We start from the raw sequence: 22588 nt of genomic DNA on the forward strand, positions 1-22588 counted from the left end.
TTTGGTATTGGGTCTTTCTGTCATGGTGGGATCTACAACGACATACAATCAGCACATATTTCTCTCTCCAAGTTCTGTTTGACACTTTTTAATCTGTGACGCATCAATAAAAATTGTACATTTGACTAACAATTTATTGAAATGTAACAATGTAGAAATGACTTGATGCACATATTAAATAAGTAAGTGGTCATAATCTATGAATGGGGAATTCTTTCATGACCAAAAATCGGTTGTTAGGAATACCTATTCATATTTATGCACTTAGTGGTGAATCCTAACTCCTACTTCAAATTTTTAATTTTCACTTAGTTTCCCATTGACACCAACTGAAAATTTGAATCAAGTAGAAGTAAGGATTTGCTCCTAAATGAAGGTCTCTGGTAAATGTCCCTATAGTCCACTGGAGTTATTCTGTTATTCCTCTCACAAACAAGGCACTTTAGACTGATTACTTGGCTAAAATATGCACGTCTTCACTGTTTAGATATATGACGGAGTACATAAATACAGTATCTGTATGAAAACATTACATTTTTACGGCCAAGTGTTGCTCACATTTAAACAAGTAAAAGACTTGGACTGAATTCACAATTTCACTTGCACTCTCACTCATCACTATCACACTACTGCTCAAGGAAAGACATCCCGAGGAGTGTTGTATGTAATTGCTAGATCATAGTTTTACATAAATTTAAAGGTGCTATACTTTAACTCCTTCCTCTGTGCTAACTCCACAACAAATAAATTAAAATCGTCCGTTTCAAAGAAAATATATATTTTACTTAATAAAACGTAACGTTGGCATCCCTGTCACTATACATATGAGTATAATTTTCATCCTTTTGAAAAGTTATCTAGAGGAGCTTTTCTCTTGGTATAGATGTTCAACCTAAAAAGCACCCTGGACAGAAAAACAGCACTACAAATCTGGCAGTCCGAGCATATTCTTCTAGCACATCAATCTGACCTTCCAACCTAACCCTATACATCTAGTCTCAGGTCTCCTAGCCAGATCCCAGATCTGTATGTGCTTTAACCAACTCATGTCAACGATAGAGAAGTTAGCTGAAGCACATCATCTCGGACCAGTCTAGATGTCTCCTAACCTTGCAGGAGCCCTAGCTCTCCTCTAAACCAGGTTGAACTCCTTGAGGTTGTGTCTGAGGATGGTGTCTTTGACAGCAACAAACACAAAGCGGATGTTCTCTGTGTCGGTGGCACAGGTGAAGTGGGAGTAGACAGTCTTTTCTCGGTCTGGGTTCTGCTCCTGGTACATCTTCAGGATGAACTCCCTGGCTGCTTTAGGGTCGTTCTGTGGCCCTGGAAACAAGAGCTTTAGTTATGATGTGTGTACCTAGCAGAGGTTGTTAGATGAACTACACTCGTGATGCGTAACCTTGCCTGAGACTTGAAAATGTGTTCGCTCCCAGAACGAATGCCTAGGCTTTAGCTCAGTGGGCTAACGTGTTCTTGAGTCATGTGGCAGCCTGGCTTTGATACCAGGTTGGTCATGTGTGTGTTAAGTAATGTTTACTTACTATACACATAAGAATAGCGGTCACACACAACACAAACACTACTAGAGCTTACCGGTGTATTCTGGGAAGTAGTTGACAAGGTGGGAGCGCGTGATCTTCTCCTCTAGGATGTCAGTTTTGTTGAGGAAAAGGATTACAGAAGAGCGCTGGAACCAGGGGTATGTGATGATGGTCTTGAAGAGAGCTTTGCTCTCTTCCATACGGTTCTAGGGGAAGTTGATGCACGTACAGTAAGTGGATATGATGGCCCATACTCATCGAATTTGTGAGATACATTTAACTTATGCATTTCAATGTGAGGTACATTTGACTTAATAGCTTATTTTACTCATCAATTTTACATGACAGCGTGTTAGCTCAACGAATGCGACCTGCAAGTGTATCAGGCAAAGGCCCGGTGACGGTGCTCTGACTGAAGGGAGCTCACCTCGTTGTCACACTCAGCCAGCACCTGGTCGTACTCACTAAGCGCCACCAAGAAGATGATGGATGTGACGTTCTCAAAGCAGTGGATCCACTTTCTCCTCTCTGACCTCTGACCCCCCACGTCCACCATCCTGTCACAACAAGCCAATGTTTGGAGCGCTGCTTATTGTATACCAATAGACAGACATATTTGTTGTTTACAAGCAAACATCTCGTACGAGTGATGCGCACATCCTCAACAAAAAAGCTCTGTAGCAGGATAGCTAACGCTGAAGTTGGGATCTTGCTAAACTTGAGTGATGACCATGAAAACATTCTCTATCCGCTCCCATGTAAACCCACCCCTTTCTGATTTGGATCTGCCTGTGCAAATTTTCATGACACAGACAGGAAATGGGTCTGTAGTGTTTCTCGTATGTAGGACGCTCAGTGGCGATCGGAGAACCAAAGTGTACCTCACCTGAAGATGACGTTTTCCATGTCGAAGGGGTACTCGATGATGCCTGTTGTAGGTACTCGGACCCTCAGGATGTCCTGCTGGGTGGGCAGGTAGGAGGGCTCTGCGATCCTGTCCATGTCACTCAGATAACTGAACAACACATGAAGAAAAAGTTTAAGGGAATGATGTGTGCTCGCCAAGAGAAAAGAAGAACAATGATACCACAACCAATGATACACATACTTTACCTTGGTATACGCTGAAGAAAACCCAGCTAGAGTTCAAATATTGTCCACGTAATTAAACAGGGCTTGTTGGCAGCATATTTACATTCCAGTATGAATATTGATTTAGTTCTCTTATAGGGCATGCAGGGGAAACATTGCAGCAGCACAGATTTCATCTTTAATTAAGGTTCATTGAACGGCAGAGTACTGTGCACCTGTCTGGTCAAGGTTGTCACACGCACACAGAGTTGACACAGCTAAACACCACCACGCGCATCATCACTGACACATTACGATCTACCCGCTTTCCTGACTCCCTCCCTGACAAACGTCACCCCCCCCCCCCCATACACCCGAGACTCGAAACTACCCACAAAATGATTGAAAATAGTCTTCAATGCCCCACACCTGACGCGCTAAATTTGTAAAGACGCACCCACTGATGACTTGAACACAAATCTCACCTGGACACAAGAGTGGGAGGAATAAAAGCTCCCTATGTGCCTGTGGGGTGGAGCAAACCATGTACTGCATGAAGCCTGCCCAATCCACAAACCCAGTGGAGGCCTATTAACCCTCAACACAACAGGCCTGGAAGCAACCGCTTGGCTCAGGGACTAACATTTTTTTACGGCTTTGCAGTCTTACGTTATAGTGTCATTACTTTTTGGCAATAGACATGTTGTCTTTGGCTAAGGCCAAGTTACCTGACCTGTGGTTTTCCTGATCATGACCAGTTCAAGAAAAACTCCTGGCCCTATGACCTAAGTCTACTCACTATTTGGCGGAGTCAGATAGCTGGTACTCCCTGCGACGGTCGTAGCACTCCTGCACTCCACTGTCCATCCACAGGCTCCTGATGGCGTCCACATGGCCTTTCTCCAGATCATTCACCATGTCCACCTCCACCTCACTCAACAAGCTGGCATAGCCCTGGGAGGGAGGGAGCAGACAAGATGGTTGGGGCGTGTTCCTTGGGGCACGCAACGGAAAATGCTTTAAAACACTTCACAAAGAAAAACGAAACTCTTTGGCTCCGTGATCAGCCAGTACTGAGGTAGGGCTGAAGTGTAATGTTGCTGGGATTCTTGCCTTATTCTGGGCCTCAGAGAAGGGGATGTTGAGGGTCTCCATGGCGCGGATCATGGACTGCATGGCAGTGAAGATGTTCTGGTACACCAGCTTGGTGAAGCCGCGCTTGTCCTCCTCTGAGTAGCCGGCGCCATGGATGATTCTCATCTGTTTAATGAAGGTGCTCTTCCCACTCTCTCCAGTACCTGGCAGAAAGGAGGGAGGAAAGAGACAGGGTTGATCCCAATACAGCCCCTTACATGTGGTGTTCCCCAAGGCACTCTATTTGCCCCAGTCCTACTCCTTTCCCTCATCAATGATGCTGAATAAAAGGCTGCCGACCCTGTGCAGAAATATGTCAGTGACATAAATAGACTTGAAACAAGCAAGCTGCAGCAACCATCATCAATGCCGAAGCAACTAGATACGCTCAGCACCTGGTCCACCAACAGCAACATATCAAAAGCCAAAGTACTCAATCTCATTATCCAACAGGACCTGCACTAGAGCAGTGCAGAGCACGTGGTCTAGTGGTAAAGCTCCTGGCTCTAGATACAGTGTATACATCTCCCCACCGGAGACAGGGGTTTGATCTCTGCGTCCTCCCTTCCCAATGGCCTCCCTTTCTGATTCATTCATCATAACTGTCTCAATAAAGTCTACAAAATATATAAGAATTCCAGGTCTGCTGAAGTCACAGGGAAACACTCAATGTGGTCTTCAGTGAGTTGCCAGTAAATGCTACTACTGCCGCAGAGGGAATGAGTAGGGCCCAGGGAAGAGGAGAGGGCCAGGAGAGCAATGAGTGTCCAGCAGATAGAACAGCAGAGCCTGTGACTGTATAACCCCACCTCCGCTGCTCTATGAATCACCCGCGGTTAACTCCATCACAAACAACCACACCAGGATGTAAACACACACTGAAAAAAACATCCATCCACCCTGCTACTGTAGGAACAATGAGTAGTGTGTGTGTCTAGTTGACAAGGAGACCTTAGAGCCAGGGTCTCTGTCCTTTGTATGTATCCCAGCAGCAGTGCTCTAGTGGCACGGCAGCCTTCACTCCCAGCTGTGTTTTTGTTTCTGTGCCTCTGAAAATATAAATCTGGACACATTATATCAGCACTATGGCAGGATTAGGTTGAGCCTCATCCCCCAATCACAGCACTGATACACACACATTATCTAATGAGTCGGGCAACAGCAACACATATTAAGTGAACTGCTCCGAGGCCATAAATGATTGACAGATTCATTGATGAATAGAATAGTGACCTTGATCAAAAATATATCATGTGAAGACACTCAGAGACCCAAAACAGGGAAGAGCTGTAACGGAGCATGTATTATGCAATACTCTTGTTGCAACCAGATTGTTAACTTCTCTTGAAGTGGTTGGGAAATGGAAGAGAGTGACTCCGGATTGTCAGCTTAGAGGAATTCACCTGGATAGGCCGAGGTGAAAAAGAGACGAGAAAAAGGAAAGCGAGGCGAGAAAGGGGGATGGGGAGAGGAGAGAAGCTTGTTCTTGAGAAGTGTGCTGTTTAAAGAGGGGGCCAGCTGGGTAACAGTCTTCTCTCGTTCTGTAAACTGTTTAGCGTCGTTTCTGAGAGGAAGTCAAAGACGGGCTCATTCCTGACCACCATTTAGTCACAGTTCCCCTCAGGATTTAAACATGTCAGCATAGGAATAAATGCTGCCAACACACACCAGACACCAACAGATTCAGAACACAAGTTCCTCTGTTGCTGGGTCTCCTCTGTCTTTAGTTGCTTGCGAATCCAATGCACCTCACTCAAACACACACCCACCTTCTAGCAAAACATTAAGCTACTCTTGGAGGACAATGGAAGTGGTCTTCAAAAATGCTTCTTACAGTCTGTTTGTACGTGTGAGAGTTGAGATGGAGGGTTTCCAAGAGACTAAAACCAAATAAGTAAGTTGTTGCTAAGGAAACTGTATTTGCAGACATCTGTACATAGGCTTTGACAAATTTGAATGAATTTGACTTTCAAAATTAGCCAGTCAATATTCTAATGAGAACAACATGAAAACATGTCCTCAATAAGCCGCCACATCCATCCATCAATCAGACATAATGGGCAGGGACGTGTGCCTGACCATGACCAATCAAAGAGGTCACAGGCACTTGTGAACATTAAGTTGACCAATCAAAAGGGAGAGTTGGCATGTACAACTGTCCAAAGCAGTCAGAGGGGGAGCTGGTATTTGCACTTACCCTCATGACCTATTAAACCATAGAGATAGAGATACAATACAATTTTAAACACTGTACTGGAGAGGGTTGATCCATCCTTTTGCCATTGAGATTAGAAAGTTACGGCAGTGTTCCAAATCAATACAATGAGTTATATGAATTATATTAATATACCAACTTAATTCCATCCATTAGGACCTTCACACAGAGAACAGAACATGATTTAGCTATAGGCCTATACACCTACTATTTTATGCTTACAGTAATTATGCATTCTTTCAGACCCCTACTTTAAAAAATATAATACAAAGCCCACCACCCATCATCGAAGAACTTTATGATTTCCAGTTCAATACGTTTTGATTCTAGAGTACATTGGGGGTGGGGGGGGGGGGGGGGGGTTGTCATTGCTCTCCCCGTCCCTACCACAAAACTCCCCTAGTTCCCCTCGTGACAGTTACACTTATACCGAACAAAATATAAATGCAACATGTAAAGTCTTGGTCCCATGTTTCATGAGCTGAGATAAAAGATCCCAGAAATGTTCCATTTGCACAAAAAGCGTATTTCTGAAAATGTTGTGCAGAAATTTGTTTACATCCCTTTTAGTGAGCATTTATTCTTTGTGAAGATAATCCATCCACCTGACAGGTGTGGCATATCAAGAAGCTGATTAAACAGCATGATCATTACACAGGTGCACCTTGTGCTGGGGACAATAAAAGACCACTAAAATGTGCAGTTTTGTCTCACAACATAATTCCACAGATGTCTCAAGTTGAGGGAGTGTGCAATTGGCATGCTGGCTGCAGGAATGTCCACCAGAGCTGTTGCCAGACAATTCAATGTTATTTTCTCTACCATAAGCCACATAATTTTTGAGAATTTGGCAGTACGTCCAACCGTCCTTACAACTGCAGACCACGTGTAACCACACCAGCCCAGGACCTCCACATCCGGCTTCTTAAACTGCGGGATTGTCTGAGACCAGCCACCCGGACAACTGATGAAACGGTGGGTTTGCACAACTTAAGAATTTCTGCACAAACAGTCAGAAACCGTCTCAGGGAAGCTCATCTGCGTGCTCGTCATCCTCACCAGGGTCTTGACCTGACTGCAGTTTGGCGTCGTAACCGACTTCACTGGCCAAATGCTCACCTTCGATGGCCACTGGAATGCTGGAGAAGTGTGCTCTTCACGGACTTCAACTGTACCCGACAGATTGCAGACGAGTGGTTGGCTGATGTCAACCACTCACTGTAGGCGAGTGGTTGGCTGATGTCAACGTTGTGAACAGATTGCCCCATGGTGGCGATGCGGTTATGGTATGGGCAGGCATAAGCTACGGACAACAAACACAATTGCATTTTAGCGATGGCAATTTGAATGCATAGAGATACCGTGACACAGAGATCCTGATGTCTATTGTCGTGCCATCCATCCGCCGCCATCACCTCATGTTTTAAAAATGTCCCAGTTCTTCCATGGCCTGCATACTCACCAGACATGTCACCCATTGAGCATGTTTCGGAAGCTCTGGATCGACATATACGTGTGTTCCAGTTCCCGCCAATATCCAGCAACTTCCCACAGCCATTGAAGAGGAGTGGGACAACATTCCACAGGCCACAATCAACATCCTGATCAACTCTATGCAAAGGAGATGTGCCGCGCTGCATGAGGCAAATGGTCACACCAGATACTGACTGGTTTTCTGATCCACAACCTACCTTTTTTTAAAGGTATCTGTGACCAACAGATGCATGGTTGTATTCCCAGTCATGTGAAAACTTAGATTAGGGCCTAATTCATGTATTTAAATTGACTGATTTCCTTATATGAACTGTAAATCTTAGAAATTGTTGCATGTTGCGTTTATATTTCTGTTCAGTATACATGCAGCATCCCATCCATGCAGAAAACCCTTGATTTGACCATTTCTATTGGCCATTGCCTTCAAAAATATATAGTAGATGATTGTTGATGATGAATTATACTCTGGAAACTGTTCACTCTCAATGATTCCTGATCTTGTGTCAAAAAAATGAACACCAGGAAGATAAAGTTGGTAATTATTTGGCTACCCACCCATAGGTCACCCAGCATCACTAAAGGGCAAAGTGTGTGAACTGATCATTGTATTTAAAGAAAAACTAACATTGTTGGACCTGCAGTTAAAAAGGACTAGCCTGACTACCCATCCACAAACGCCACACCTACTAGCCTTTCTTATGGAGTGATTGCTAGAGCAGAAGCATAACATTCAGAATGAGTCGTCAGGCCAAAAAAATGGGCTGCATAAGAACCTACATTTGTGTGTGTGCACGATCTTGCGTGCGTGTGTGTTACTGTAATGGCCAATCTGTTGGGCAAAGAGAAGTGTGTGTGTGGTGTGAGGGTGAGGGACGGTGATGCTCTGTAGACTGTCAGAGGTTCTGTCTGTGGTTGTTTGGACATGTTTATCGGCTCTCTCAGCTCCTCTCTGCAGACCCCATCACACACTCTCGCTGCTAGCATTCCTCTCCGAGTCCTACTGCAAGAACACCACGTCCTCACACACTACCAGCCTGAGCTGGTTCAACAAATATGTTGTATGAATGTACAGTGCATTCAGAAAGTATTCAGACCCCTTCCCTTTTTCCACATTTTGTTATGTCACAGTTTCATTCTAAAATGGATTAAATTAATTGTTTTCCTCAACAATCTACGCACAATACTCCATAATGACAAAGTGAAAACAGGTTTAAAAAAAATAAGAAAAACCTTATTTACAGACTTTGCTATGAGACTCGAATTGAGCTCAGGTGCATCTCGTTTTCATTGATCATCCTTGAGATGTTTTTGCAACTTTATTGGAGTCCACCTGTGGTAAATTCATTTAATTGGACATGAATTGGAAAGGTAGACACCTGTCTATATAAGGTCCCATAGTTGACAGTGCATTTCAGAGCAAAAGCAAGCCATGAGGTCCAAGGAATTGTCTGTAAAGCTCAGAGACAGAATTGTGTTGAGGCACAGATCTGGGGAAGGGTACCAAAACATTTATGCAGCATTGAAGGTCCCCAAGAACACAGTGGCCTCCATCATTCTTAAATGGAAGACGTTTGGAACCACCAAGACTCTTCCTAGAGCTGGCTGCCCGGCCAAACTGAGCAATCGGGGGAGAAGGGCTTTGGTCATCTCCAGAGTTCCTCTGTGGCAAAACCTTCCAGAAGGACAACCATCCCTGCAGCACTCCACCAATCAGGCCTTTATGGTAGAGTGGCCAGACGGAAGCCACTCCGTAGCACACGCTCCAGCAGATATATTTCACTGGTCATTTCCAAAGCCAACACTTCCTTTGGCCGCCTTTCCTTCCAGTTCTCTGCTGCCAATGACTGTAACGAATTGCAAAAATCACTGAAGCTGGAGTCTTATATCTCCCTCTCTAACTTTAAGCATCAGCTGTCAGAGCAGCTTATCGATCACTGTACCTGTACACAGCCAATCTGTAAATAGCACACCCAACTACCTCATCCCCATATTGTTATTTATCCCCTTCTCTTTTGCACCCCAGTATCTCTATTTGCACATCATCATCTGCACATCTATCACTCCAGTGTTAATGCTAAATTAGAATTATTTTGCCTCTATGGCCTATTTATTGCCTACCTCCCTACTCTTCTACATTTGCACACACTGTACATAGATTTTTCTATTATGTACGCTTGTTTATGTGTAACTCTGTGTTGTTGTTTTTGTCGCACTGCTTTGCTTTATCTTGGCCAGGTCACAGTTGTAAATGAGAACTTGTTCTCAACTGGCCTACCTGGTTAAATAAAGGTGAAAAAAAATGGTGGTGGCAGCATCATGCTGTGGGGATGTTTTTCAGCAGCAGGGACTGGGAGATTGAGGGAACGAGAGAAAAGTACAGAGAGATCCTTGATGACAACTGCTCCAGAGCGCTCAGGACCTCAGACTGGGGCGAAGGTTCACATTCCAACAGGACAACGACCCTAAGCACACAGCCAAGACAACGCAGGAGTGGCTTGGGGACAAGAATCTGAATGTCCTTGAGTGGCCCAGCCAGAGCCAGGACTTGAACCCGATCGAACATCTCTGGAGAGACCTGAAAATAGCTGTGCAGCGACACTCCCCATCCAACCTTACAGAGCTTGAGAGGATCTGCAGAGAAGAATGGGAGAAACTTCCCAAATTCAGGTGTGCCAAGCTTGTAGCGTCATACCCAAGACTCAAGGCTGTAATCGCTGCCAAAGGTGCTTCAACAAAGTTCTGAGTAAATGGTCTAAATACCTATGTAAACGTGATAATTCCGTTTTTTTCTGACATTTCTGAAAACCTGTTTTGCTTTGTCATTATGGGCTATTGTGTGTAGATTTATGATGGGAAAAACAAACTATTTAATACATTTTAGAATAAGGCTGTAACGTAACAAAATTTTGAAAAAGTCAAGGGGTCTGAATACTTCCCGAATGCACTGTATGTTTGACCACATCACTGTAACATTTTCTCTGACTGAATCTCTAATATAGGATGTGAAGGCATGGTGCTGAATTTGATTCAGTCTCCCAGGCAGTCTCAATAGAGAGACAAGGGTCAAAGGTTAAGATTTCATAGCAATGTTTGGAGAAGCAGGCAGGAGATTTAAGGGTACTGTCCAGAAACAACCCCTAGTCCCTACCCCCTAGACAATTGTTGCAATCTGAGAGGATGTGACAGGTTTAAGCGATATGACAGTAGCTCCAACTTGCCCTCTAATAGGCTACTAGAAATGATGTTGTATTGCTTACACCTGTCCAATCCTCTCCGATATGTATAGAATTTGGGACATCTATTCTGTAACTTTACAGTGCAATTTTAAAAGTTGCCTGTGTGTTTGCATGATAGTTCAAATCATCCGAAAGTATCTACATTTGATTGTGAAGCTCAACAAAGTCACTTATAGATGATTTGAACATGCTAATATCGGTTCCATGACTTGAATGGGATTTGTGCCACAAATGATAAAACATTAGCATTTGGAACCCGCCCCAGGGAAACTAAACCAAAGCATGGATTTCTGGCCTACCTTGTCCATAGCCTGCTTATAGGGTAAGGAAACAAATGTCATTTTGTCATTTGAACTATCCCTTTAACATCCCGTGTTTAGAAGTTGACATGTCAGGTTATAGTTCAAAGAATTATGAATTATTTTGAAAATATATACAAAGGTAAATTATCATTTCTACAGTTTCTATCTGGTTTAAGTTAAACTGTTAGTAGTTTGTTTTAACCAAAACCATTCTAAAAGAGATTCAGCCTATTATTTTCTTACTACGACGACCATGACGGATTGAATTGGATTTCAGCCCTCATCTGGAGCGCACGGTCATATGTCATGCACCCTTGGTTTACACAGTGATGTAATAGTGAAATTGGGTTATTACCATACCAGTATTACCACTGTGGTTACCACCACCAGTCCGCTTCCCTGTCTGTCTGTCTATCTGTCTGCCCAGCTGGCCCCTCCCCCGCTCAGAGGAGCATTCAGCTGTGGGCATTACTGGCATTAGCTATAACCATAACCACCCAGCTTGCCCCTCTGACCACAGAAACAGACACACAAACCTCCACTTCCTCATTTGTCGGCGCTAAGGTGTGAGGACAGTAGCCTACACAAAGCCCTGCTGCAGAATCTGTATAGTCTCTTACTGAAGCATGAGGAGGCAGATGCTGGTGTAAAAACAGAGGTGGTCCGTTGAACCACACTCACGTGAAAAGTAAGTTACCTTGCCTGCGGTGATGACTGATGCCCTCTGTTCACCAATGCTAACAAGCAATAGTTCAAAGTGTTACACAATACACATGGTGATCATATGTAGGTCTGGCCCAGAAAGCCTTCAGTATCAACCTTTTCATCATGTGCTGAATGTCTCCCATGAGTTTTACTGTGGGCAGTCACTGGTCTAATGATACCTTCAGGGACATGTAGTGGCTCACACACTTCACTGCCTCTCACACACACACTGGACAGAAGAGCACCATCTAAGGTTTTTCCTTATAGCACAACTAGGCCTATGTTCATCTGCTATATGGCAAACAAAGATATTCAAGTTGTAGACATGTCTATGATACATTCTGATGTATTCTTAACATAAGATATGGCTTTCATAATGGTTTTGTGGTGTTTAACAGGTGAAGATCTATTAGAAACATAAGATATCCAGTGTTTATGACATTTACATAAAACTTGTTTATATGAGAATGTGCGTTACAAGCCCTTCTTTTTTCATTCTAGACTTTTGGGTGTGTGTTTAGAGCACACTTTCCAGGAGCGTTGATCAGGCAAAACTGAAATGATACTCTCAGTTGTATTTGCATGACTTTGCATGAGAAAATAACCGTGGTACACCAGCTACCTGCGACTACAAACACATCGGTGGGCCAACGCCCCAAGGCAAGCCACCAACATTTCGTAATTGAAAGCTTCGCAGTTAGTTATTATTAGTTGTTAGCAAAGTAGGCTATTCTATTTGTTGACAATGAAAGTGAAGCCATCAAATGTTTTCACCAGTACAATTTCATTCACCTCTCTCGACTGGGTGCAAAGTAGCCCAATAATGTATGGCTAAGGAGCCGGAACCTTAACTCTAACTCTATAAAGGTGTGTAGTAATTTAACCTTTTGTTTTTTGAAAATGATTTCTCGTCGATATGAAAGTTCAGTACCAAATGTTTCCAAAACCGTATTGCAAGTGAAGCGTATTGACATTTAGACAGAGCTTCTGGGCAGCGTCGATGCATTTGCCCCTGGACGGCAGGCAGGTTCGTAAATACAACGGTATATGTTTAACATTGCTGTCTATGAATGGGCTAGTTGTAAAGGCGCCTTCTATCTGAGCAGCACAACTGTTTAGTAAGCCTTGGCAATATTTTTAAAAAGTTATGCTAATAGCCTAGGAAAAAAGTGTGAGTGCCTAGGCTATGTTGAGAAGTTGTGCAGTGCTGACATTATGGAACAATGTGGAACAACTGTGCCAAGCTCAGTGAACAGTGCCAGAGCGCACCACAACCACATCCGGAGAGGGAGGGTGAAGTCTGGGTGAAGGAAATGAAATTAAAAGGAGATAAAAAAAAAGAAGGAATGTGCTCCTATGTCTGCACAGCATGGACACATTATAGGCCTATTACTTAATATATTAAATGTGTTATAGTCTAACAATTATCAGAATGTATTAGCACGTCTGTGATAGCCTAGCCTACTGATCCTTTCCTCACCTGACTTGACACCTATGGACAGGTGTGGTCCACGCTTTGCCTAGTAGCCAATTTCTAAACTTGGCTGTGCATCAGCAGTTTTCCTCGTGTTATATCTCCTTCACTGACAGTCAGTCAATTAGCCCATGTCAGTAATTTTGGGGGGATAAATTAGTCTATTTAGTCTAACTAAACCAGCTATCTAAACTTGTAGTTAACATGAATTACCGACTAGGCACACAGGGCACCTGCTCAGGGGTCCGGAACTCCAGGGTACCCACACTTAACATGTCATAAGTCATGGCAAAATGTGTAGAATTGCATAAAATGTGCTTTACAACTGCAAAAATGTCTCCCCACCCCATATTAAAATGTGTAGAATTGCAGGAAATCTGCTCTAAAACTGCAACAATAAAAACATATTATGTCAAGCAAACTTATTTGTTTACCATTTGTTAATAAAATACTTTCCCCTCTGTACATATTCAATTATAGTTTTTAATCCCGGTGCTGAGTTAGTGTGAGTTAATGTGTAGCAGCTATAGCTAATAGGCTATGTGTTTGTAGATCGACTGAGGTGAATGAAGCTGCAGCAACCAATGTGATTGATAATGGCTGGGGTCATTTTTGCTTGTTTTTGCTCTTCTCCAAATAGCATTTTAACGTTTTTAAATTGTAAAGAAATTAAGTAAATGAGCTTAAACTTTCTTCAAATGTATTGGACCCTGGCTACAGCCGTGGCTATGCACTAAGCAGTGTGTACCTATTGACAGATGTGATAGCTCTCACCTAATAGCAGCAGTTTGAGTTCCCTGCGCGAGTCTTTCTTGTCCCGCCGCAGCTGCCTGTCAATCTCCTGATTGATTCTCTGATTCTCCTTCTCCTCCGCCGACATACAACATCCAGCCATCATTGACGCAGTCACTGTCCAATGTTCCCTCTGTTTGCACTTACAGCACTTGAGAAGATGGAGCAGTAGACACAGGAGTCCCAATGAAAGGCCAACCTGTCTGTCCGATTAGTTCCTCCCGGTCGGAATGCGCATAGCAAATAAATTGTTATTTTCGTTTTCCCGTTTTGATCTTTCTGTCTGAAGTTCCGAAATCGTCTCCTTCCCAGTTGTCGGTATAGGAATACTAACCTCCTGCTCTACAGGTAACAGCTACAAGCTGTGGGTGAACGTTAGACTGGCAGTGCGCATATGTTTCCTGGCGCTTGGTCACATCCTGAACTTTATCCAAGGCATTAGGACACATCTCCACCGGGGCGGGGACGGGCGCGCCTACAGTAGATGCCTGACTATGATATAGTTACTTACAAGGAGCCTGCAGGAAGCAGGGCCGGCTCTAGCCTTTTAGGGTCCCTAAGCAAGGTTTGGGTGGAGGGCCCCCCACCTTGCACAAAATATTTTAGCAGCTCCCCTGTTGACGGTGGAGAGGAAAGTTCATTTCCTGCAATTCTACACATTTTTCCATGGGGTGTAGAGAAAATGTGGCAGTTTTAAAGCACGTTTTCTGCATTTCTACATGATTACTATGATTACTATAAGTTTAGATACCTGGCTAGATTAACTAATAATGTAAAAATTGACATGGCTAATTAAGTGACTGTCAGTGACTGACATAACAAAATAAAACTGCTGATGAAATTACACCTGGTGTATTCTACTATTCTATCACTCAATAGTAAGTTGAGACCCCGACTCCAGTTCCTAAAATATATACACGACCAGTCAAAAGTTTTAGAACACCTACTGATTCAAGAGTTTTCTTTATTTTTACTATTTTCTACATTGTAGAATAATAGTGAAGACATCAAAACTATGAAATAACACATATGGAATCATGTAGTAACCAAAAAAGTGTTAAGCAAATCAAAATATATTTCATATTTGAGATTCTTCAAAGTAACCACCCTTTGCCTTGATGACAGCTTTGCATACTCTTGGCATTCTCTCAACCAGCTTCACCTGGAATGCTTTTCTCAAACCAACCATCTCAATTGGGTTGAGGTCGGGTGATTGTGGAGGCCAGGTCATCTGATGCAGCACTCCATCACTCTCCTTCTTGGCCAAATTGCTCTTACACAGCCTGGAAGTGTGTTTCAGGTCATTGTCCTGTTGAAAAATAAATGATAGCCCCACTAAGCGCAAACCAGATGGGATGGAAAACCTGAAAACCTGAAACCCCACCTCTTTAAGGAATACCTAGGATAGGATAAAGTAATCCTTCTAACCCCCCCCCCCCCCCCTTAAAAGAGTTAGATGCACTATTGTAAAGTGGTTGTTCCACTGGATATCATAAGGTGAATGCACCAATTTGTAAGTCGCTCTGGATAAGAGCGTCTGCTAAATGACTTAAATGTAAATGTAATGGCGTATCACTGCAGAATGCTGTGGTAGCCATGCTGGTTAAGAGTGCCTTGAAATCTAAATAAATCACAGACAGTGTCACCAGCAAAGGACCCCACACCATCACACCTCCTCCTACATGCTTCACAGTGAGAACCACACATGCGGAGATCATCCGTTCACCTACTCTGTGTCTGACAAAGACCTGGCGGTTGGAACCAAAAATCGCAAATTTGGACTCATCAGACAAAAGGACAGATTTCCATTGCTCGTGTTTCTTGGCCAAAGCAAGTCTCTTCTTCTTATTTATGTCCTTTAGTAGTGCTTTATTTGCAGAAATTCGACCATGAAGGCCTGATTCACGCAGTCTCCTCTGAACAGTTGAGATGTGTCTGTTACTTGAAATCTGTGAAGCATTTATTTGGGCTGCAATTTGAGGTGCAGTTAATAGCCGATTTCTGAGGCTGGTAACTCCAATTAGCTTATCCTCTGAAACAGAGGTAACTCTGGGTCTTCCATTCCTGTGGCGGTCCTCATGAGAGCTAGTTTCATCATAGCGCTTGATGTTTTTTGCGACTGCACTTGAAGAAACTTTCAAAGTTCTTGACATTTTCCAGATTGACTGACCTTCATGTCTTAAAATAATGATGGACTGTCATTTCTCTTTGCTTAATTGAGCTGTTCTTTCCATAATATGGACTTGGTCTTTTACCAAATAGGGCTATCTTCTGTATACCAACCCTACCTTGTCACAACACAACTGATTGTCTCAAACACATGAAGGGAAAAAATTCCACAAATTAACTTTTAACAAGGCACACCTGTTAATTGAAATGCATTCCAGGTAACTACCTCATGAAGCTGGTTGAGTGAATGCCTAGAGTGTGCAAAGCTGTCATCAAAGCAAAGGGTGGCTTTTTTGGAGAATCTCAAATATAACATTTTGGTTACTACATGATTCCGTATGTGTTATTTAATAGTTTTGATGTCTTCACTATTATTCTACAATGTAGAAAATAGTAAAAATAAAGAAAAACCCTTGAATGAGTAGGTGTGTTCAAACGTTTGACTGGTACTGCATATCTTTTTTTATTGTTCAGAGGCCCCCGAGCAGTCGGGGGTTATGTCACTTATGCCTGGAACCGGCCCTGGCAGGAAGCACTGTAATGTAACAATATTTGACCTGGCCAATTGGATATCTAGGACCACATGACAAAAGGATAACAGGAACACTACACCAAGACTCCCAGTTTAGTCTTCCTGCTTTAGAAATAAGATTAGTTGAATTCTTTGTTTGGGCTAATTATATTAAGTCTAACATTTCAATCAAATGTAACATAAATATGAGTCCTCTTGAACTCCTCTGCAGGGTTTACCTGTCTGTTGCAACTAAGCCAGTCACCTCACAAGGTAAATATCCGGCAAGCAACTCCAGGATAGGAATTCTTTATGGCGTCTTTATCTGCACTGTTTCTATGTATGTGTGTGTGTTGCAAATTTATTGTAGGAAAATACTTTGCTGTACTAACTTTATTTGTCTTCCTTGGGAAACGTTCTAGCTGGCTTCCTAGCCTTCTGGTCTGTGTGAATACTGAAACATGTTCACAGAGGAGTCTCATTCAGAGAGAGGTAACATATGATGAAGTGTTCCTTAATTAAATGAGAGCAGGAGGCACAGCTCCCACAATAAGACAACATGTACAAGTTAACTTTTTTCTATCACTTGTTCATAAACAAATCTGTACATTCTCATGATTGGCCATCAAAACAAAAGCACGAAACGCCAGTTTCATCATAGCGCTTGATGTTTTTTGCGACTGCACTTTTATTAATGTACCATCCATTAATATATCCATTCAAACAAATTTGGGTTCCTAGCATATTGTGATCGTGGTGCACATTCTTTTTTTGGCAAGTGCCACATTTTGTCCCCGACCTGCATTCTAACCTATCACCCACCCCGGTACTCAAGTGCCCACATGTTCCATCCCATAGCCCCCTACCCCTTCAGTGTTATAGATCTGAACGCACTAGGTCGTGTTTATTATGTGTAACCGGATTCAGTGTGCTAGCTTAGCATATAGCGCTGCCTCCCAGAACTTGCCTCGGACTGCTTAGAACCAGGGTCCTCTACCTTGCCAACACACGTGACCGCCCGCTTGACAACGTGCGAACCATTTGAGCTATACGAAAAGGTACCAGTTGGTTAGCTCCATTGGCCGAGGAATGAATTTACAATGCGTTCTTAACTCCATTGAATAGGCACCAAACGTAAAACGTAAAACATCAACTGAAACCTGGCTTCCTGCAATAAGAAAAACTCAAATGTTCTTGTTCTGTTGTTAATTTTTTGGTTTTGTTGCATGCATAATGAACACGACCCAGGATAATATCAAGCATGTAGGGACTAGGGAGTGGTTCAAATGTAGAGGTGGTTTTCGTGGACCCTCGACAGCAAAAAGACACTGGAAGGTGTTTTTGAGAGGCGAATGGCTTATTCTTACTGGGCATTGGAACAGTCTCCTCCTGGTCACAGCTCAGTCTTAAATGTTAACATAAGACACCTCAGGAGTGCAGCATTACGTTAAATGGCCAATGAACAATTAGCCCCAACAGAACGCACAGTCCCAGTGTGGTGATGACAAGGGGAAATGGGGAAACTGCAGAGTGCTGTCTCCAAGACCCTGTTTGAATAAATAAAATAGCTAACAAATGTAGTCAAATAAAGAAAGGAGTCGGAGAATGCGTGATGTGGTCATTCCTACATGACACGTGCTCTTTTCCTGAAGCCAGTATTTAGATTTAAACCAATGGAATTAGCCCTGTAATTTGAGTCTGCAGTTTTTTATACGAAAGTCAATTAGCAAAAGTGATTGCTGCTTCTGGCATATTGTTTCGTTAGATCATATTGATTACTCCTTAAGCAGTTCTGAAACTGCACTTCATTTCTTGTTGAAAAATGAACTGGGGAAAAAATATACATTCTCCTTTTAAAAACAATCAAACGTAAATAATTTCCCCCCAAACGAATTAGCCATACATTAGACATACAATGCAATTACATAGATACATTTTTTCAATACCGCACATTCAATCTGCCAAAAAATAATGATTACAAAGCCAACATGGATGCTGCCATATATATATATATATATATGAGAGAGAGAGATGTATGTAAAATGATTATAGCATTCATAATTGCACTATACCTCAATAAAATGTCAATTACAGGGTTATGTTTAGGGAATTGTTACAAAAACTGTATATACTCAGAGAAATAACTGGGAGTCAGAGCCACTGCCCCTTTTAACGTGGGAAACAGCTAATCATCTCCACTGCTAACAAACTAAAACAGTCGGACAGCTGGGCTGTGATTGGACAATCAAAAGGACAGAGCTGCATTGTGATTTCTCAGTCTATGTGAGACACTGGCACTGTGATTGGCTGCCACAGCTGCCTTTGCGGTGGTCCAGCTCAGTCCAGGCAGTGAGAGAAGACTAGCAGCCCCTCTACGAGAGAAGAGCCCTTGTCAAAAGCAGATTCTCACAACTGAATCTGTGTGACCCATCAGTAATAGAGCAAGGTCCTCCATCCCCCTGGTCCCCGCCTCCGTCTGGTCAAAAGAAAATAACCATTTCATAGTGTGTAAGGTGTACCAAACCCAAGACTTGGATAAAAAGGGCCTATGGAATACAACCAACCACATAATCACAACTGGTCACCAGAGGACTTCAGCTTCTACTGTCAATAGTATTATAATTTCCATACAATGACCACAAAACGATTGGCCACTCAATTTGGCATTAACAACACAACAACTCTATGAACTCCAGTGAATGTGTGTTTTGTCAGGCTCGGCATACTGACTCAAACGACTGGTTTTGGCATTCAACAATGAATACGAGATGGGGGAGGAGTGTATAACCAAAAACGGGGGGAAACACTTTAAAATGGTCACGTGTGCATTGGCAACTCTTGGTGCCTTCAAAAGGCTGTGTCCCGTCTTGCTTCCAATACACTTTCTAGTTAACTGTGCAAAGGGGAGCGTTGAGTTAACCTTACTCTACGTCCTTTTGGCGTCGGCAATAAACAGGACCTTAAAAAAAGTGAGCGTGGCACAGCGCGACTTCAACACTGTCTCATCAATAACCTTTTCCTGACCCCGGGGCCTGTGATGGACAATGAGTATCATGGTGCTCACTCCACAACCTAGTTACACGGCTAACCTCCTGCCCTGCTGTGTGGCTCAAACCACTCCCACGTCAAACGCTACCAAATCATTTGACGCAATAATGAAAAACAATCACTTAAAAAAAATCACAGTATCAACCCTTTTCACCCTTTCTGAGGAAAATAAGTGTTAGGCAGAAGAATGGACGCCACAGACTGGCGGTGGAATGGACCGACTGGGTCAAATCAGAAACACAGAAGGCAGGAGCACCTTGGAATCGAGATCAGAGGCGGACAAAACCCAGCTGTCACTTTAAATGTCTTAAAAATAAAACGTCACAACGCTTAGCCTAAAACAATTGGAGGAACGGTGCTGTACATATCCAACAACGACATTTAAACCCCCCAAACCCCCTCAATAATGTTTTTCTTTTAAATAGACAAAAGAAAGGAAGGGTCAACAATGGCAATAAATTAGCATTACGCAACCATTAGATGTTTGTTTTGACAGTCAGTTTGACATTCAGTCTGTCAATGTTGGAGAAGGGTCTCGGCCCCAGTCGTGCTCCGCTCATGCCGAAGAAGTCCCTTCTAGGATTCTAACTCTATGGCTTTCACACCAGGTTATACTCCTTCAGGTTGAGCTGCAGGATGGTGTCTTTGACGGCGGCGAACACAAAGCGGATGTTCTCCGTGTCCGTGGCGCAGGTGAAGTGGGAGTAGATGATCTTGTCGTTGTCCGGGTTCAGGTCCACAAACATCTTCAGGATGAACTCGCGGCCCGCCTGGGCGTCTCTCTGGGGACCTATGTTAGAGACATACACATATTACAAGCCTTGTCATAACACATTATAAAGGCTCATTTGTGCTTTTAACAAGTCATAAAGCATGGAGGCTAGTACAGTTTTAGGGAACTTTATTTTTCCTGAGGGAATTTAATTTGTGGTCGGGCCCCTGACTCCAAATAGCAAACGGGTGCGGCCACTCACCGTCATACTCCGGGAAGTAGTCAACCAGGTGGGAGTAATTGATCTTCTCCTCCAGCAGATCCTTCTTGTTGAGGAAGAGGATGACAGAGGAGTTCTGGAACCAGGGATATGTGATGATGGTCCTAAACAAGGCTTTGCTCTCCTCCATTCGGTTCTGAGGGAGAAACGAGGAGAGAAGAAAACAGTTTGTCAAGTCCAGCTGCTATCATTGAAGGGATAGTTCAGTTCAGCTGTACTATCCCGTTAAGTACAGGTTCTAATCAACTTTTTACAGCCAGAGAGGGAGAGAGAGAGAGGGAGAGAGAGAGAGAGAGAGAGAGAGAGAGAGAGAGAGAGAGAGAGAGAGAGAGAGAGAGAGAGAGAGAGAGAGAGAGAGAGAGAGAGAGGCCTCCAGATGCTTTTTCAGTTCACCACTGGGCTGTTATTTACTTTCTTTTAACATTTACACTCACTGCTAAACACACACACACACCACCTAAAGCACATTCAAAGTCTGTTCTATGGTGTCATCACCATTTAGACAAGAGTATTGTCACACATCTCCCATATGTTTCAAGCTGACTACCACCATTCCTGTTCCCAAAAATTCTAAGGCAACCTGCCACAATGACTACCGCCCTGTAGCACTCACATCTGTAACAATGAAGTGCTTTGAAAGGCTGGTCATAGCACACATCAACTCCATCATCCCAGACCCAGACACCCTGGACCCACTCCATTTTGCATACCGCCCCAACATATCCACAGTTTACGCAATCTCAATTGCTCTCCACACTGCCCTGTTCCACTTAGAAAGGAGGAATACCTATGTGAGGATGCTCTTCATCGACTACAGCTCAGTGTTCAACACCATAGTGCCCTCCAAGCTCATCACTAAGCTTAGGACCCTGGGACTGAACACCCCTTCTGTAACTGGATTCTATACTTCCTGACGGGCTGAGGTGGTAAGAGTAGGTAACAACACCTCTGCCACGCTGACCCTCAACAAGGGGGCCCCCCACGGGTGTGTGCTTAGCCCCCTCCTGTACTCCCTGTTCACCCACAACTGTGTGGCCACGCACGACTCCAACTCCATCATCAAGTTTGCTGACGACACAACGGTAGTAGGCCTGATCACAAACAGTGATGAGACAGCCTACAGGGATTTATTGAAGGATAATTAACATTGACGTCTAAAGGTTTGATTCTGTCGGGAGGAGGTCAGAGGCCTGGCAGTGTGGTACCAATACAACAACCTCTCCCTCAACATCAGCAAGACCAAGGAGCTGATCGTGGACTACAGGAAACAGGGGAGGGTGCACACCCACATCGACGGGGCCACAGTGGAGAGGGTCAAGAGCTTCAACTTCCACACAACGGAGGACTTAACATGGCCCTCTCACACCAGCACAGTCGTGAAGAAAGCACGGCAGTGCCTCTTCTCCCTCAGGAGGTTTGAAACGATTCCGCGTGGCCCCTCAGATCCTTAGGAACTTTTGCACCTGTACCATCAAGAGCATCCTGACCGGTTGTATCACCGTCTGGCATGGCAATTGCACCACTCTCGACCGGAAGGCCCTACATAGGATGGTGTGGACGTCCCAGCGCATCACTGGGGGTGAGCTCCCAGCCATCCAGGACGTACATGCCGGGCGATGTCTGACAAAGGGCTGAAAAATTGCAAAAGATTCCAGCCACCCGAGACATGGACTATTCTCCAGGCTCCTGTCTGGCAGGCGGTGCCGGTGCATCAAGGCTCAGACCAACAGACTCCTAAACAGCTTCCAACCCCTGTTAAATGGCTAACAACTACACTTGATCTTAGCCAAAAGCCAGGGAAGCTAACAACTACTGCTCCCCTTACACCTACGCTTCTGCTAAAATGATTATTGATTAGATTCATTACTACCGCTACAATGCTGTTCATTGATTATCGATTGCAA

At 43.6% G+C, this 22588-nt stretch overlaps 2 protein-coding genes across 2 annotated transcripts in view; both read right to left on the minus strand.

Moving 5' to 3' along the window:
- Positions 1 to 72: 72 nt before the first annotated feature.
- On the minus strand, positions 73 to 14407 carry LOC139545691 (guanine nucleotide-binding protein subunit alpha-14-like). The gene is made up of 7 exons (XM_071353716.1): positions 13947 to 14407; positions 3726 to 3910; positions 3412 to 3566; positions 2428 to 2556; positions 1969 to 2098; positions 1594 to 1747; positions 73 to 1323 (listed from the first exon to the last, which is right to left on the minus strand). The coding sequence occupies exons 1-7, from the start codon at positions 14068 to 14070 to the stop codon at positions 1133 to 1135; spliced, it is 1068 nt and encodes a 355-aa protein (XP_071209817.1). The 5' UTR covers positions 14071 to 14407; the 3' UTR covers positions 73 to 1132.
- A 2887-nt stretch (positions 14408 to 17294) lies between these two features.
- LOC139545692 (guanine nucleotide-binding protein G(q) subunit alpha-like) overlaps positions 17295 to 22588 on the minus strand; it is a 32818-nt gene continuing 27524 nt past the window's right edge. The window contains exons 6-7 of the mRNA XM_071353718.1: positions 20667 to 20820; positions 17295 to 20482 (exon numbers count right to left, since the gene is read on the minus strand). Coding sequence (XP_071209819.1) covers positions 20292 to 20482; positions 20667 to 20820 — 345 coding nt within the window. The 3' untranslated portion in view covers positions 17295 to 20291. The remainder of the gene's footprint in view (positions 20483 to 20666; positions 20821 to 22588) is intronic.

This window comes from Salvelinus alpinus, chromosome 19 (assembly GCF_045679555.1).
Source record: "Salvelinus alpinus chromosome 19, SLU_Salpinus.1, whole genome shotgun sequence".
Lineage (NCBI taxonomy): Eukaryota > Metazoa > Chordata > Actinopteri > Salmoniformes > Salmonidae > Salvelinus > Salvelinus alpinus.